General features: G+C 57.2%; 1 protein-coding gene across 4 annotated transcripts; it reads left to right on the plus strand.

Moving 5' to 3' along the window:
* Nucleotides 1-4,330: 4,330 nt before the first annotated feature.
* STAC2 (SH3 and cysteine rich domain 2) lies at nucleotides 4,331-16,606 on the plus strand. Of its 4 annotated transcripts, XM_059149482.1 has the most exons (12): nucleotides 4,331-4,882; nucleotides 11,219-11,525; nucleotides 11,881-11,978; nucleotides 12,142-12,232; nucleotides 12,843-12,955; nucleotides 13,045-13,117; nucleotides 13,232-13,293; nucleotides 13,371-13,447; nucleotides 13,793-13,890; nucleotides 14,274-14,325; nucleotides 14,687-14,824; nucleotides 15,426-15,538. In XM_059149482.1, the coding sequence occupies exons 1-11, from the start codon at nucleotides 4,793-4,795 to the stop codon at nucleotides 14,805-14,807; spliced, it is 1,182 nt and encodes a 393-aa protein (XP_059005465.1). In that variant the 5' UTR covers nucleotides 4,331-4,792; the 3' UTR covers nucleotides 14,808-14,824; nucleotides 15,426-15,538. The 4 variants fall into 4 exon arrangements, with proteins under 4 accessions (XP_059005465.1, XP_059005466.1, XP_059005468.1 ...); XM_059149483.1 differs by lacking the exon at nucleotides 14,274-14,325 and having other exon boundaries at nucleotides 15,426-16,606; XM_059149481.1 differs by lacking the exon at nucleotides 13,371-13,447 and having other exon boundaries at nucleotides 4,335-4,882; nucleotides 15,426-16,606.
* The last annotated feature ends 540 nt before the right edge of the window (nucleotides 16,607-17,146 follow it).

Here is a 17,146-nt window from a genome sequence, read left to right on the forward strand (position 1 = left end):
GTCTGGGTCAGGATTCACAAGAAGGCCTTGAGTGCAAAGCTCAGACGCCCCTGATGCCCAGAGCCACTCGAGGCTCCTAGTAGGACCTCATGATTCAGATGTATCAAATTGAGATCTTCAAAGACGCCCCTCCCGGAAGGCCACCCAGTGTAGATTTCTGTGCAGTCAGCAGGGGGCGGTGTGGACCCACGATGGCCCCAGGTTCCCCCACACCGTTTCGGCTGGGTCTACACACTCCCAGCCCCAATGCCTCTCCCTAAGACAAGTAAACCAGCAGGACCCTGAGGGAGGGGTTAAAGGCAGGCTCCGTGGTCCCTGCCTCAGCTTCTCCTGGGCATCGCCACCCTGACGCTCCTCGAGCGTAGGAAGGCGGAGTCACCCTCACCTATAAGGACTGGATCCAGCTGCTTCCAGACTTCATCCTCCCTCTTTTCCACGGGCTGTCGGCAACCTTCTGCCCCCGTCTGTGCCCAGGCCGCTCTCCACCCAAACTCAAAGATCCTCCTTCAGAGTTAGGGGCCTTCAGTGCTCATCTCTCCAAAATTCTAACCACCAGCCGCACTCCCTCCACCAGTCCACTGGGCTCCACCTCCTTGCTCACCCCAAAGTGATGACATTGCTGTTACCTTGGTAACAGATGCTTTGTGGGTGGGTAGGACACCATCAGAGGCTTGGGAGGTGGGCGGGGGGCGAACTGGCACAGGACCTGGGGAGGGTACAGACAGGGGCTCTGACTCCAGGCCCCAGGACTGCTGTCAGCCCTACCGTCCCAGCCCCCAGGAAAGTAGAAGGAGATGTCTTTCAGGAAGGAGAGGTTTTCTTCATGGAGGAGAGGGACACGTAATCCCAAGGTCACTATCCCCCTCCCATGTAAACTGGTGTCTGGGACAGCCTCAGCTTGCCTGGTGGGGGGCAGGCAGGGATTGTATATACTGGAGCCCATGTCATTCCCCTCCGGGGAGCCTGGGGCACAGGGGGAGGGAACAGCTCCCCCAGAGTGTGTTAGAGACAGTGCCACAGGCAGTGGGAGGACGGCTCTATGCCAGTGTCCTGAGCTCCAGGGGTTGGTGACAGCAAGGGGTGGTGGAAGGGCTCTCCTCCAGCCCCTGGGGACCTGGCTGTCCCAGATGCCACAGCCAGGAAGTGTGTCAGGCACTTGCGTAAGAGCCTTCTACATTTCCATAAAATCATAATTACTGATGCCTGCCATGGGCCTTAGCTCATTAGAGCAGTATCTGTCTCTGGGGCCCTGGTGGGCTGGCAGGGGGAGATAGGGGAGACTGGGCAAGGCCAGCCCTCTCACTGTGTTCCCTGTGTCCCCTGCCCCACGCGGAGCCTGGGCCCTCTTCCTCTCCTCAGCTGGGAGATGAGAACCAGACTTGACCTCAACTGTGACAGACTCCCTACCCTAGGAGCTCCAATTCTAAAGTTGGAGAAAAAGACCAACCACTGGTGTTTTCAGCTTGGGGGGGTGGCGCTTGGCAACTCATGGGGGCAGAGGCCACAGCAGGGAGGGACTTGAGCTGAAGGTGGTGTTAAGGGAGAAAGTAGGTCAGTCCTTATGGAAGGAGAAGCAATCCCTCCCATCACAGACTCTCATCCGCTCAGAGTGGAGGGGTTCTGGGGATCCTTCAGGCCATTGGTTCTTAGTCTTTCGGGAATCTTAGATTCTCTGAGGAGAAGGTGAAAGCTCTAGGCTGTCCCACAGAAAATGCTTATCCAACATTTTATACAGCTTCAAGGGATTCATGAACCCCTTGAAGCTTGCCTGCAAGTTCAAGGTTAAGTATCCCTAAATAAATGGACAGGTAGATAGACAGATAAAAACAATTTACTTTGCCCTTACTCTGCCCAGCTCTTCACTTATGTTAATTTATTTAATCCTCAAAAGAACACTAAGAGATATACAATTATTGCCCCCATTCTGACCTGACACCCTATGTCAACCTAATCTATTCCAATTGTGCCAATCTAAAAAGAAGGAAACCGAAGTCCTTCCAGAGATGGATAGGTCTCTGCCCAATGTCACAAAGCAGGAAGAAAAGGGCTGGACATGGTGCTGTGTGCAGATATGGAGTCATCTGTTCTATCCTTCTGCCCCCAGGCTCCCAAGAGCCTACCACCCACTTTAACTCATTCGGCTGTCCCACTAAGAGGCACCCAGTAGTTCTGTCACACACCCAGAAGGGTGTGACTGCTACTTACCTGGCTCTGCCCACCCCTCATATCTGCCCTCTGACTCTGAGATGGAAGAATATTCCTTCTTCAGAAGCTAGCCCGGCTACTTGTGCCCTGTCCCCAGTCACTGCAGTGGGAGTTGTCAGCACTCAGGCAATGACTCAGGCTTAGTTCATGAAAGACTGCTCTGAAACACGAAGGCTGCGGGCCAGAAAGGACATCCAGAGGTCATGGGATCCAGCCCCTTGCCTTCTCTGCATAGTCCCCACCTTGGGCTTCTGATGCGGAGACCAGAAGGGCCCCCAGGGCCCACCGACTTCTCTGGCTTTCCTGGGTCACCGGGAACGCTGATTCCCTTGGGAATTCTTCCCTCTCAGAATCTCCTTTGGAGTTGGTTCCCCCATGAATTAACAGGAAAGTGAGAGGAGGAAGCTGTTTCTTCTCTCTAAGAAAGCACTGGGAATGGACCTATCTCTCAAGAAAGGAGGAAAAGAAGAAAACAACTTTCCCTGCTGTCTTTTCTGGGCTAAGGGGAGCTTCCTCATTCATTCTCCTCACAGTGAGGTAGGCACTGCCTCTGCATTGCTGATGAGGAAATCAAGGCTCTGAAAGATTTAGCTCCCTACCTAAGGCCACACAGTTAATTTGTGTTTATATAGGTATTAGAGTCTAAGAAACTCAGAATCTCTGTTGTTTGGGGGGATACGGGTACCTCCCCTTAGGAGGTCTCCAACACAGAGGAGGCCCCTCTTTCCTCCAGCCTATGCTAGATGGAGGGCCTGTTGACCCTATCTCAGAGTGCTTCAAGTACCCCTAAGTCTGAGTGCCCAGGGAGGGATGTTGGACTAACCTGGGCTGGACCAGAGGGAAGACAGCAGCCGTCAACTCAGAGGGCACTGGCAGAAGGCTGGCTAATGGATGGGCCTTAGGGGAGACTGGTCTGAGGGCTGAGGCCAGGATCCTTCGAAGCGTCTTTCAAGAAAGCTAGCACCCAGAGTCAGTCTGTGGCTGATGTGGGTGGATCTGAAGAGGGAGGGGACTAGGCCTCCACAACCACAAACCCTCACTTCTGCCCTTGTCCTACTTCTGCCACTGACAAATAAATCTCTATTCCTGCACAGAGTAACCTGAGCAGGGCTCCCATGGTGAGCTCACTCTTGGGAGGACAGAGATTGCATGAATGGCTATATGCAGGGGTTGCAGGAGGGGGGACCCAGGGTTCAGCCTCTGTTCCCCAGGGCTGGCATAAAGGCAGAACCCTCTTGAGCCCCCCCCCCCCAATCTCATCACCCACAGCAGAGGAGCCCCTGGAAGGAGGGGACTTTGATCCAGAAGTTTCTTCACCCACCCTCAAGGAAGGATTCCTTCAACCCCCAATCTACCTCCCTTTCTTTGGACAGGCCAGGGGATAAAGCTCAAAGAGATACACCTTCAGGCCCAATGGGCAGGGGACAACTTGGAGAGTACCAACGTCCCTCCTGATCTATCTCCATTTGTGGTAGAGTCTCTAGGAGGGGAAGGTGTCTTGGGGACGTTTGGGGACCTTAGCTGTGGGGACTGAGGTCCCTTCTTTGCTAAATTCCAAAGGCCAAGCCCCAGAGGAATCCTGCTTTGCGTCCACAAAGGAGGGATTGTCAGGTCTGGCCTTTATTTAACACATGATGTTAAATTGTCCCTTCTCTGCTTGAGGAGCAGAGTTCTCTGCTTGAAGGCTATGAGGACACCCCCTCACAGTCAAGGGATGCGTATATTGGAGTCTCCAGAGCAGACACATCCAGTTAATGGGGCAGAAGGGTCCACATTCTTCCACTACTTCACTATCAGAAAGTCCTAACTTTGATGTCACTCTCATCTATCCTTCTGTAGATCCAACCTTTTCTTGTTCCCTCAATCGCATCCAGTCTCTAATATGGTTTCCCAAGTCTTCCACGACTTTGTCACGCTCCCCATTCAGGGTCTTTCGGTGTAAAACCATCCCCTTCCCCACGTCTTTACCCTTCATGCTCCTCCCCATCTTATCGAGCCCCCCCTAGGCTCCGCCCACCTTGCGCTCCTGGCCACCGCGGCAGCCAATAGCTGAGAAGCTGATTAGCATAGCGGCGCAGGGGAGCAGCGGAGGGAAGGGGGAGGGACCTGGCGACCTCCTAAATCAAAGTTGGAAGGCGAAGACTGGGCGGAGGGGCCTCCGGGTGCCGGGCCGGGGCCGGCGGGGGGAGGGGGAAAGGGATGGGGGGCGGGCACAGAGGACGGAGGAGCCGGCCGGACACGGACTGCTCCGTCGCTCCCTCCCTCAGCTCATCCCCGCGTCCCCACTTCCCTCCTCCCCTCGCTCGGAGCAGCATCCTCTGCAGACCCTCGGTCCTCATTCCCGGGGTCGTCCGGCTCCCGCGGCTCCGTGTAATTACTCCCCTTCACTGGCCAACCCGGGAACTTTCTCCTCCCGCTCTCGGCAGTGGGGGGTCGCTTTGCCTGGGCGGATTTTTCCTGGGGTTCACTGGGGGGCAGTCTCTGGAGAAGGGCCTCAGGGTCCCAGAGAGACGTCTGCCACCTGCCACCTGCACCCAGCAGACCTGCCGTCGGGTCTTGGCACCCTCTCTCCCCCTCTCCCCCAATCATGACCGAAATGAGCGAGAAGGAGAACGAACCGGATGACGCGGCCACCCACACCCCCCCGGGGACCATCTCTGCCCTCCAGGAAACCAAGGTAACTCAGGAGGGTAGAGGCCTGGACCCCTGCCCGGGTGCGTCCCCAGCCCGGGTGCCCTCTCCCCGACGCGGTCACAGCTGTGGGCTCAGGTCATGGCAGCGGGACCTGTGTGATCCCGAAGGCTCTGCGTGGTGACCTGGGAGAGTGGGTTCGCGACGAGGGGCCATCGGGAGCGCCCATCACACAAGCACGACACGCCCTTGCGCGCGTGATGAGCGGACACGCTGCCGCGACCCTCTGGGGAGGTTGTAACTCGGCTTTGTTGGAGGGAATCGGAGCGGCTAAAGCGGAGGGAGTGTGTAGCGGTGTGTAGCGGTGTGTAGCGGGTGTGGGCCGGTGTACGCGCCGGTGTGTGTGTGCGAGGCGCACCCCTCCCGCGTCCGCCAGGTCTCTGTAGCTCCGTCTGTCCCTCTCTGCCTGTGACTCTCTGAAAATGTCTCTACAACCTGTTTGTCTTGGTGTCTCTCCCGCTTTCTTTCGGCATCTATATATGTTTATCTCTGAGCCTCTCTGGATGTCTCTGTCCGACCCGCCGCAGTCCCGCATTCCCTCCTTCCAGCCAGGTTAGGCTCGGGGACGTGAGGCCGCGGCCCGGGGGTACGTAGCTTCCGAGTGCTCGCTGGGGGCTGCGGCAGTGCTGGCCATCGCGGGCGGGGACCAGGCACTGTTGCTGGGGCTCCAGAGCAGAAGGACAGGCAGCCCCACCCCCCACCCCGGGAGCGGGACAGGGGGCGGGGGTGGGGGGCGGATGGAAGCAAAAAGAGAAGTCATCGTAATTAATGAATGTCATAATTAACTCTAATTATGTATGATTGTTACTCCTGCGGGAGTCGCAATGAATAAATTATTCCCCAGTGAAGGCAGGCGGAGCCCAGACTCCTGGTGCTATAGGGGTTGGGGGAGGCCACCCCTTAAATTTAATGCTCTCCCCCCACCTCTAATCTGTCCACATCCTCCCCAAGTTCTAGGTGCTCAGGAGTGACCCTCAAGAAGAAGTTTTGCGGGGAGCAACATGAACTGAGTGGGCTGGGGATGCGGAGATAAAAGGAGGCTTGTGTCAAGAGTGCTCTCTGTCTCCTCCCCAGACTTCAGTCCAAGGCTTCCTTCCTTCTCCCTTCCACCCTGGTGTTTTGTTCCCACCTGCTCCTGTTTATCCAGTCGAGGAGGGGGCACTGAAGACCAAAAACAAACAAACAAACAAACAAACAAACAAACCAGAAAACGGGTGGGATCTTTGGCTCCTTTCAGGTGTGGAGCTCATCTATAGCTCTTTCCAATGCCCATCTTGCTCTTAATTCGGTCCAGGCCACCTCTCAGGATATGAGGTTAATTCAAGGTCAAGGTCATCTAGAGAGTGACCAGGGGTAGATGAGTAGGGGCAGGGTGGCACTTGGCTGAGGCTCCCCAGGAAGCTCCTCCTCTCTAAACCAGTGAGACCCACTCCATCTCCATGTCAGTCTATATAGATCAGAACTTGACCTTCTTCTGCCCCCTTCTGAGAATGAGACTCTGGTCTCTCAGACCACAGAGTTAACTCCACCTCAGAGATCCAAGTCTCTACTAGGAAAGGAGTCAGGTCTTGGGGTGGGAGGGGGAGGATCTTGCTTGGAATATTTGTGATGGCTATTTTTTTTTAAAGCAGAGGGTCCCAGGAGCTGAGCCCCATCCTGAGTGCCAATATCCCCGGCCTTCCCAGTTGCCTTGTAGTAGCCCCCTATGGATACATTCCCTTTGCTTTCCAAGGGCATGGGGGTCTTCCAGGCCCTGCCTTGCTTCCCACAGGAGGCAGGGCTGCCTGCTCCCCTTCTTAAGACCTCTCCGAAAGCAGGCAGGAGTTGAGGCAGTGCTGTCTCAGCAAACCCAGAGGCTGCAAGCTCAGCTGTGTGGGCAGGGAGAGGGCAGGAGGGGGAGGGCAGGGCATGGCAGGTCTGCATCTCCCTCGCCCAGTGCAAGGACTCTAATGCTCTCACCTCTGAGGCTGATCCAGGGACATCCCAAGAGCAAGAGGAGGGGGATTGCATACATCGCCCTGCCCCTTTACCCCCTTTCCCTAAATCTCACCCTTACGAAGGACTGTAATCGCCCAGAGGCTGGGCTGGGGATCTGGATGGAGGTGTTCAGGAAGGCAGACATGGGCAGGGGGAGAATTCATGGCCCTACCAGCCCCTTTAGCTCCCAGCATCTCAACCTGTCCCAAAGAAGCTTGGTCCTCAGACTATAGAACTTGGGGAAGGGGGAAGGGAGAGTTTGAGGCAGGTACAAAGAGGCAGCTGGTGTCCATTAGGCAGTGAAGCCAACATTCCAGAATCATTCATCAGTGCTGGGGTCCCCTGGGCATTCCTTGCCAGCCCAAGTCCAGCCTCCTGCTCATACTAAGGTTGGATCACATCCCTGCACCTGAGCTACTCAGTGACCCTCCTGCTACCATCCTTGCCATCGCTGGGTCCCCATGCCATCCTACCACACGGCGGTACCATCACCCCCTTTGGTGCCATCCTTGGGAAGACCCTGCCATGCCAGCTTGCCATCTGAGTCAGCTTGTGCCACGCCCGCCACCACCCACCGCCAGCTGCCTAGTGCCCTTTCAGGAGCTGGAGGGAAGTGAGGAGATGCTGCGGGGAGCTGAGGAAATGAAGGGACCATCCAGTCTGTGGGGAGGTGGGGAGGAGGCAGGCAGGCCGGGCCCCGCCTCCGGGAAGGGATTCAGGAGAATGGGCCTGGAGGTCCAGTCTCCAAGCCAGATAATCTCCTGGGACATCCAGAGAGAATAAGGATCCTGGTGGGTCAGCTTGCCAGGGTACATGGCAGCTTCTCCGAGGGAATGGGTCCTGGGATACTGGGGGGCATCAAACAGAGAGCTGATGGGAGATAGGGAAATAGGGAGTTAGTCCTCTCTGGGACCTAGTAGTTGCAAGAGTGGGAATACCTGACCAGGCTGAGCCAAAATGAGGTTTGAGTAGCCAAGCCAGATGTCTCTTGGGGGGACAGGCATCAAGCCATTTGGCAGATGTGCGCCCATCCTGCTGTCCAGCCATACACTTGACATCTGCCAGCCATTCCAGGTGATACATTATTCCTTCCGGCTTCTCTCCCCTCCTGGGATCTGGGGCCTCCAGCAGAACCAGGAAGTTGGGGGCAGAATTGGGGCTGCCCCAGTGCTGGGGAACATTCTGTTCCAAAGACCTCTGTACCCTGCAGAGGTGGCTCTTGGCACAGGCCAGGGGAAGACCAGGAAAGGGCAGAGGCTGGAGAGTAAGGAGGCTACACATCTCATCCTGTGGGGATTACTATGGAAATAACAGCCTTGGGCGGGAGGGATAGGACTGATGTCTTCAAATATTTGAAGGACTGATGTACATATAAGAGGGAGTGGCCCTTCCTGGAGCCAAGGGAAGAACAGAGCCGATAGGCAAAAAGATCTCAGGGAGGCAGGTTTCAGCTCTATATAGGGAAGCACTTTGCTGCGACTGCAGCTGCCCAAAGATGGAATGATTGTCCCAGGAGACGGTGTGCTTCCTGCCATAGGAGGTGACCCGCAGTCAGACAACTGTTCACAGGGGACGTGGTGAAGGCATTGTGGGCCGATTTTATGGGCGGGGGACTACTCTAGGTGGCCGATCTTGCACATTCCTTTCAACCTTACATTTCCTGGTTGACCTGGCAGGCAAGACCATGGCATCGCTGAGGGTCAGGAGTGAGTGAGGGCCAAGGCAGAGCCCAGAGCAGCAGGACTCTTCTGGTCCTTTTGGCTCAACAGCCAAAGCCACTGTTCAAGTCCTGGCTCTGCCACTTAGCAGCCGAAGACTCACTGCACGTGGGTGATTTCACTCCTAGGCACCTGTGAGTTCATCTGCAAAGTGGGACCGTCATTGTCACTGTGTCGGCAGGAAGGGCCAGTCTTCATGAGGTCCTGCAGGAGGAGTGCTAGCTCAACCCCAGTATTTTGACAAGGACAGCCCCTCATTATAGCTTTCTGTTTTTACTTTTTGGACCCAGAGCCTTGCATTGCTTAGAGAGCATCTAGTCCTGCCTCTTTCCTCTTGGATGTGGGGAAACTGAGGCTGAGAAAGTGGAAGTGAAGTGACTTGCCTTGAGACCACAGGAGTAGTTTTGTGCCCCTGCCCCTCACAGCATCCCAAAGCCCTCTCGTGTCTGTGCTCTGGCCCCTGGGCAGAACGGTAGGTGGTCTTCCTCCCCCTACACTCTGGGCCTCTGAGAGCCCCCAGAGTCCTGTGGGCTCATAGAATACCTTTGTGTTCTAATTAATTGTCCCTCCAGGCCTCCACCTCTGCCCTAACACCCAGGGATCTAGGGCCTGGGGCCCTCCTTCTCATAGATGCACAAAGAAGCCTACAGTGCTACACAGGAAGCTGAGTTTGGAAGGCAAGAAGCTGGGCAACTCAGCGTGCCAGACACCCCAAGGCTCCCAGCTGGCACAGCGGGGCCTGCCTCGTGCCCAAACATCGCCCTCTCCCTCCTGCTTCTTCCTATGTTTTGCCACCTGCCAGCCTCCCTGGGGTCACGCAGGCTGCTTGGAAGTGCCAGCTGGGAACCCTGACCAATTCTCCAGGCCTGAAGCCAGGCCTCCCGCCCCCTTTACCGATCACCGCTGGGAAGGAGTGGGCAGGAGTGAGGGGGCTCTCCCCAGAGGGGAAGAGGTTCCAGGATCTGGGTAGGGATGTTTCCAGACCTCACTCTGGGCAGACTGTGAGAAGGATATGTTGGGGTGAGCAATGGAAGGAACTCTGGGCTGGCTGCAGAATGAACCCAGCATTCCAGAACATGGGTTCCATTTAGGATTCCAGGCACTCGCCTATCATTTGATCAACAAACATTGACCAAGCAGCTACTATGTCTTGGGGCTCTGGGTGGGGGTTTCATTCAACTGTCCCTGGCCTCGAGGGGCTCCAGTGTCCTGAGGTAGTAAGAAGTAACTGACAACGTAAACCAGATTGGGTCTGTAATGGAAGTCGGTACTAGGTGCAGTGGGGCCCAGAGGAGGGAGCGGTTATACTCAACGGAATTCCTGCAGAAGAAGAGACTGCTTCCCAGAGGAGGAAAAGTCACTGGAAACCCTGAGGTATAAAGAGGATATTCACTGGATAAGGCAGAGAAGAGGACAAATGCATCAAAAAAGTGCAGAGGAATAAACACGGACGGGTTTGAGAATCCCTGTGTCTGGGCTGCAGGTGGAAGGCATGGGTGGGAAGGGAAGGCTTGGCCGAGCCGCAGAGTCCCCTGACGGGGCCGAGGGCCTTGACTATGTCCTAAGGAGCCATGGAAAGTGGTTAACCAAGTCAAGGATCACCTCTTTGGCAGCTGTAGGGAGAGCAGGGGGAGATGGGCAGGGTGGAGGTGGGGACTGTGACCCTGAACTGGGGCAGGGCTGTGGAGACAATGAGGTGATTATAGGGGATGGGCTGGAGAGCGATTTTGGAGGAAGAATCAGCCCCTGAGGATGAGGGTCCAGGATGACCCCTCCCCAACTCCCAGCCTGGTGGACAACACCAGTGGAAAACTGGGGACCTGGTGTGTCTGTTTGGCCCCCAAAGTATTATTTTGTTTAACTTGAGTAAATAGTACACCCATACGAGGAAATCCTGTGTAGCCATAAACAAGAATGATGAGGCGCCTGGGTGGCTCAGTGGGTTAAGCCGCTGCCTTCGGCTCAGGTCATGATCTCAGGGTCCTGGGATCGAGTCCCACATCGGGCTCTCTGCTCAGCAGGGGGCCTGCTTCCTCCTCTCTCTCTGCCTGCCTCTCTGCCTACTTGTGATCTCTCTCTGTCAAATAAATAAATAAAATCTTAAAAAAAAAAAAAAAAAAAAAAAAACAAGAATGATGAAACTCTTTATGCGTTGGTATGGAATGATTTCCAAGATTTACTGTTAAGTGAAAAAAGCAAGGCGTAGGAAACATAGTACACTACCATTTCTGCAATGAAAAAAAAATGCAGTACAACCTCGATTTTGTTTCTATCTAAATTCACAGAAAAGTCTAGATTTCTTTTGAAAAATTGGAAAGCCTGGCCCCACTGGGCTGGCCGTGTGGACTAGCCCCGGTTGTCCAGGGGACCCCAGCAGCTGCTCTCTGGCTGGCCAGCCTGTCACAGTGCTCAACACTCCCAACCGTGCCTGCCCAGCCAGACCTTCTTTGCTCACGGACGCTCCCTACCTGGTTCCTGTCAGCTTCCGGGATTGGGACCACCTTCTGGAACAGGGCAACCTCTGTCTTAGTACTTAGAGGCTGTGAGGCTGTGGCTGACCAAGGAGCTATCCTGGCTGGGAGCCAGTCCCCTCTGGCTTTTGCTTACAGCCCCACTTCCTCTCTCAGCTGCAGAGGTTCAAGCGCTCGCTTTCCCTCAAGACCATCCTCCGAAGTAAGAGTGTGGAGAACTTCTTCCTTCGCTCGGGCTCTGAGCTCAAGTGCCCCACTGAGGTGCTGCTGACGCCCCCAACCCCACTGCCCCCTCCCTCCCCACCACCAGCATCTACAGACGGGGATGTCCCGACGCCGGCCCCCTCCCCCTGCCCCATCCCACGGCCCCTGGCACCACTCAAACCAGTAAGACTGCACAGCTTCCAGGAACATGTCTTCAAGAGAGCTAGCCCCTGTGAGCTATGCCACCAGCTCATTGTGGGTACGTGCCTGCAGTGTCAAGGAAAGGGGTCGGGGGAGGGGGCGGTGGAGAGTATACCCAGGCCAATGTTGGGCTCTTGCTACTTAGGGCCTCCGTTCTCACTGCACCCCTCACCCTGGGTGGACCAACGGGCAACCTTGGGGGTGGGCAGGTGCCCAGGGTCGCAGCGTTTACTAAAAACTTGGGCATCAGTTGATGCTGCGAGTGTATGAGGGGTAGGCGCGCGGTCCCCAGGCTGACACAAGGCTGCCCGGCCCCTTCCTATGTCCAGTGCCCCACCTGCCCGCTCTGCTTCTTGCCCCTGGATGTACCCTCCTTGGCCTAATTGTTCTTGTTGAACCCAAATTCTTCCCAGGAAACTCCAAGCAGGGTTTGCGATGTAAGACGTGCAAAGTGAGTGTCCACCTCTGGTGCTCTGAGGAGATCTCCCGCCAGCAATGCCCAGGCAAGGCGGTGAGTGGGGACCATGGCTGGCTGTGGGTGCTCCCCCCAAAGACTGGCCTGTGAGGGGAATGAGTGCCCCCCTCCAGGCCGGTTCCTCCCATGGGGTGGTCCTGGGGCTCGGGGAAGGACAAGCTATACCCTTATGCCCTCTCTCTGCTCCCTCTTGCCACAGTCCTCCTCCTTCCGTCGCAACTTCAGCTCCCCGCTCCTGGTGCATGAGCCACCCCCCGCCTGTGTCACAAGCAGAGAGTCCCCACCCACTGGTGAGTGTTTCCCCCATGGCCTCTGATCCCACATCCCAGGGGTGTGATGAGAAACCCACACATTCCTCTAGATGGGCACCTGAGTCAGGTGGCACTGCCGGTCCTTGGCACTTCCCTGCTCTGAATGCCCTTGTCCTCAATGAGGGGGTACCCATTCATTCCTTCATTCATTCATCCTTCAACAGACATCTTACGGGACACTTCCTAAGTGCCAGGCATCATGCTAGACATGGGGACACAGCACTGAAGAAGGTGGAGTTCGTGGTCTAGTGAGGCAGCGAGACATGAAAGAGCTAATCACACAAATCGGCAATCAATCACCATTCTCATGAATGCCTGAACTGAGAAGGGTAGAGACTAGAGAGTCAGGCAGGCACTGTCCTCCTCCGCAGGGAGAGAGGGAAGGTGTCCGGAGATACGAAGGATGGGGAGGCATTCCAAGAGGAACTGGAGAAGACTGGTGTGGGCAGAGAGGGTCCTGTGGTAGGATGAGGCAGGGAGTTAAAGAGAAAGGATGTCTCGGCTGTAAGGGAGTGAAAGTGACACAGGACTTCGGGGCAGAGCAAGGTTGGCTGCCGGGTGCCAGGCCTTGAGAGTGGCTCATTGGCAGGGGCCAGCGGCAAGGTAGACCCCGTCTATGAGACCCTGCGCTATGGCACCTCGTTGGCTCTGATGAACCGCTCCAGCTTCAGCAGTACTTCTGAGTCCCCCACGCGGAGCCTGGTATGTCGGGCACCCAAGGGGAGCCTGGGAGGCAGGGGTCTCTGAGGGTGAGGGTCCAGGGGCTGAGCCCTTCCCCCGTGTGTCCCCAGAGTGAGCGGGATGAGCTGAATGAAGATGGGGAAGGCAGCATTCGCAGCTCAGAGGAGGCCCCTGGAGAGAGTGGTGAGTGGAGGTGGGACCAGAGGACCAGGAGGTGGGGATTAGGGGCAGGGAATGGAGCCCAGGGCGGGCCACTCCCTGCAGCCTCATGCCCCTGCCCTGCCCTGGCATCTCTAGTATTCACAGCCCCAGCTGAGAGTGAAGGGTCAGGACCGGAGGAGAAAAGCCCCGGACAACAGGTGAGGTTATGCGGGCACTGAGCCCTGGGAGGCCAGATGGCAAGGGAATGTTACTTCTTCTTGTCATTGATTCATAGGTGGGTGCAAGCATGGTGAGTGGGGGTGTCACTGCTCCATCACTTATCCTCAGTCTACGGGGATGGGCAATGCCAGGGTGAGTATGCAGGAAAGGGGGGTAGCCCCCCTCCCACCATGGAGCCAATGCTGCTGTCCCCACTCCCGTGCCAGCTCCCCAAGACTGGGCCGTTCCAGGGCGCAGCAAGGTGCAGCAAGGCACAGAGAGTATTCCCTTGCTCCGTCCTTGGCCTGGTCCCCCAGAGATGAACCCGGAAGATAGGAGCACTTGACCTCTCCCCGTCATGGACCCAGGGGCACTGTGTCCCAATCCCTAGCAACCCCCCCCCCTCCCCACCAAGGGTAGGCAGGTCAGGGCCAGTGAACAGTGGGTGGAATGAGGAGAGGGTCCTCTTGCCATCACTGACCCAGAGCTTTTCCACAGCCCCCCAAACCCCTTCTGCGGAAGGACGTGGGACCCATGTACTCCTATGTCGCGCTCTACAAGTTTCTGCCCCAAGAGAACAACGACCTGGCTCTGCAGTAAGTCCTCTTTGTGGTCCGGCCCCACCAGGCAGCCACCCAGCTCCAGTTCAGGGCCCCGCTCCCGGACCTTGGAATACGAGTGTGAGGGGGATCTTCAGGAACCTTCTCCCGGCATGCATGAGACAGCTGAGCCCAGAGAGGAGCTGGACTGCCCAGAGTCCAAAAGAGATTGGTGCTGATGTCCTCTCTCCTGCCCCCGGCCTGGGCTCTGCCCTACAGTGTCTGCTGTCCCTGTGGTCACAGGGTCCTCTGAGGGCGTCAAGAATGCTCCCCCAGCTGCAGGGTGGGGGCATGCTGGGGATCTGGGGGCCCCAGATCATTAAGATGTGGAAAGGGCAGGTCCCTCCTGCCCATTTGCAACCCCAGCTCTGTCCTCCCAGGCCTGGGGACCGGATCATGCTGGTGGATGACTCTAACGAGGACTGGTGGAAGGTGACTTGGCAGGGTGGGGAGCAGAGGGACCCTGGTAGGCACCCCACCTTTCCCCACCTTCAATGGGTATTGCCTCACCTTCTTCTCTCCAGGCCCAAAGTCCTCCCCTCCTCCAGCCACTGGCCCTCACCAAGCCTAGGACCAGCACTTGGGACTTGCTCTCACTTTGACCCTCCCTGCCTCAGCCTTGTCCCTCTACTCACCTCATGCCCTTCCCGGTGCAGAAGCCACCCTCTGGGGGTTCGGATACAGGAAGCCCAGGATCTGGAGTTTGATGGCAGTGGCTCTGAACGGGCAGCGAGTCTAGAGGAAGCGATGTTGGGGGGTGGGCATGGGAGCTCATTGCCAGCCTCATCCCCAGGGCAAGATTGGCGACCGGGTTGGCTTCTTCCCAGCCAATTTTGTGCAGCGAGTCAGGCCAGGCGAGAACGTTTGGCGCTGCTGCCAACCCTTCTCTGGGAACAAGGAACAGGGGTACATGAGCCTCAAGGAGAACCAGGTGAGTTCCTGGGCCCCGCAGCAGCCGGAGAGGTGGGCAGGAAAGGGGCGCCAGGTGGGGCATGAACGCCCTGGAGAAGGACACCCCCAGCCTGGCAGTGGGAAGGAAGGAGGGTTAGGAAGGCGGGACTGCAGGGCCCTCCTGTCATCTCCTGCTGGGGACTGGGGCTGGTGGCCAACACAGGCAGGGGGCTGAACTGGGTTCGAGACAGCTTGGGGGAGGGGAAGAGCACTGGGTGAGGAGTCTGGAGGCTTGGGTTTGAATGCTGGCTACGCCTCTGGCTTGTTGTATAAGCTCCGGCAAGCCTTTTCCCCTCCCCTTACCTCCCCTGCGAAATGGGAGTTCAGCTGGGGCGTTAGACCAGCTGATCTCACAGGTCAGCCCCAAAGTGCTGCTCAGCATCTGCTGATGTCCTGATCTCGCTGTCTGTCAAGCTCAGTACCCTCATGGGATCTGCTCCCGTCACCCCAGCTGATGTCTCCAACCACATCTGATCCTGGTCCCATCAGTCCCTGGGGTGGCCCCCTGGGAGCCATCAGCAAGACTCAGGGCCAGGGCTGCAGGCAGAGCCAGGACTCGGCTCCTTGTCTCTCCCACTCAGATCTGTGTGGGCGTGGGCAGGAGCAAGGATGCTGACGGCTTCATCCGCGTCAGCAGCGGCAAGAAGCGGGGCTTGGTGCCAGCCGACGCCCTGACCGAGATCTGAGAGAAGCCAAGAGAACCCAGATGCCACCCTGCCCATGCCTGGCCCTTGCTTCTGGCCCCAGAGGGGAAAAGGCATCTGCCCTCTGCCTCTTTCCTAGGGGCCACTCCCCGGGACTTGGGAACCTTCTGCACTGAGGAAGGTTTTATTTCTTGGGTCCCAAGTTGCCCTGAGGGAGTTGCTCCTCTGGGACTTGGGGATGAGGAAGGAGGAGAAAGTGGGAGGGAATGGGGAAACTCCAGGTAGGTCCAGCCCATGCCCGGACATCCAGTTGCCACGCTGAATGCAGCCCTGGGGAGGGGGGCGTTCCTGGGGAACTTTCCCGCTGCTTTGTCCAGAGAGCCTTCCCACACCCACACCACCTCTGCATGCCCAACACTGTCCCCCTCGCCCCGCAGAGCTCCTGCTTGGGTCTACGTGCGTGACCTTGAGGCTGCCCCCTTTGGAAGGAAGTGGGGCCTTGGGAAGGTGCCTTCCCAAGTCCCCCAGGTTTCTGCCCTCTGCCCAGGGTCAGGTGGCGGTTCAGAGCTGTGGGAGGATCCCGAGTCCAACTCCTGGTTTCACCACCTCTGTCCCTCCATCAGTTCTCAGGAAAGTTCTGCGGGAATCTCTCCCCTTACTTGAAACCCCGGGCAGACAGAGGAGGAGAGGGCCGAGTTCTGGGGAAAGCACGGTAAATCAGAGACCGTCTCCTCAAAGAGAACAGTCAGTCAGCACAGAGCGGCCTCGTGGTGCCCTTGCCCACTGGGGAAGGACACTCAGTAGCATCCTGCCCACAGAAACCTAACTGAGAACAACAACAACAAAAAACCAGCCCATGCTTGGTCAGAACCCTCATTTGACTGTCAGGAATCTGGAAGTCTCAGCTAGCAGGACTGACCAGCCAGGGAAGCTGTGCTTAGTTTCTGCCCCAGGTCTCACAGGGCCCAGCCCTGGGAGCCCCACCCTCAGGGCCAACCTCCACATGGCCCTTCCTCACCCCCTTCCTCTGGGCCTTGCCGGAAACACTGGTACCCCTCTTTCTGTGCAAGAGTCCCTCTTCTGGTTGTAGCTGTGCCCTTCTCCTGGACACCGAGTCCTGGGAGATTGTCAAGACCCATCATTCTGTTTGGCCACCAGGAAAGGAAGGGGGTGGGCACCATGAGTGTGGGGTAGGCACACACATGAAGAGGACCCCTCCCTGGCGGGTTGCTTTTCTATGGTGCCAACCTCCCTCTCCCCCTAAGCTCAGAGCCTCCTCTCGTGCCCTTGATCGTGCCAGCCAATGCCAGCCCCCATCCTGGGCACAGTCACACCCTCCCACACAGTAGGAGGGACACATCCTCCTACCACTGGCCCCTGCCCCATTTCTCCCCGTCCATGGGGGGCTCAAGCCACACTGCCCTGTTTGCTGCCACGGGGTCCCCCCAGCAATATCCTAGGGGCGGGCCCCATGCCCACGGTACACGAGGCTGCATGATGGGTCTACGGGGGCGTTGCTGAGCCCCTAGACCCTTTAAATAAATGTTTCTTGTCCCAATCTGTCTGCTCCGCGTGTCTGCTTGGGAGAGAGGAAGGAAAGGTGCAAGGAGTGGGGCGGGGGCTGGAGGTGCCAAAAGGAGACAAGCCTGGAGGGGAAG

This window comes from Mustela lutreola, chromosome 15, assembly GCF_030435805.1.
Source record: "Mustela lutreola isolate mMusLut2 chromosome 15, mMusLut2.pri, whole genome shotgun sequence".
NCBI lineage: Eukaryota > Metazoa > Chordata > Mammalia > Carnivora > Mustelidae > Mustela > Mustela lutreola.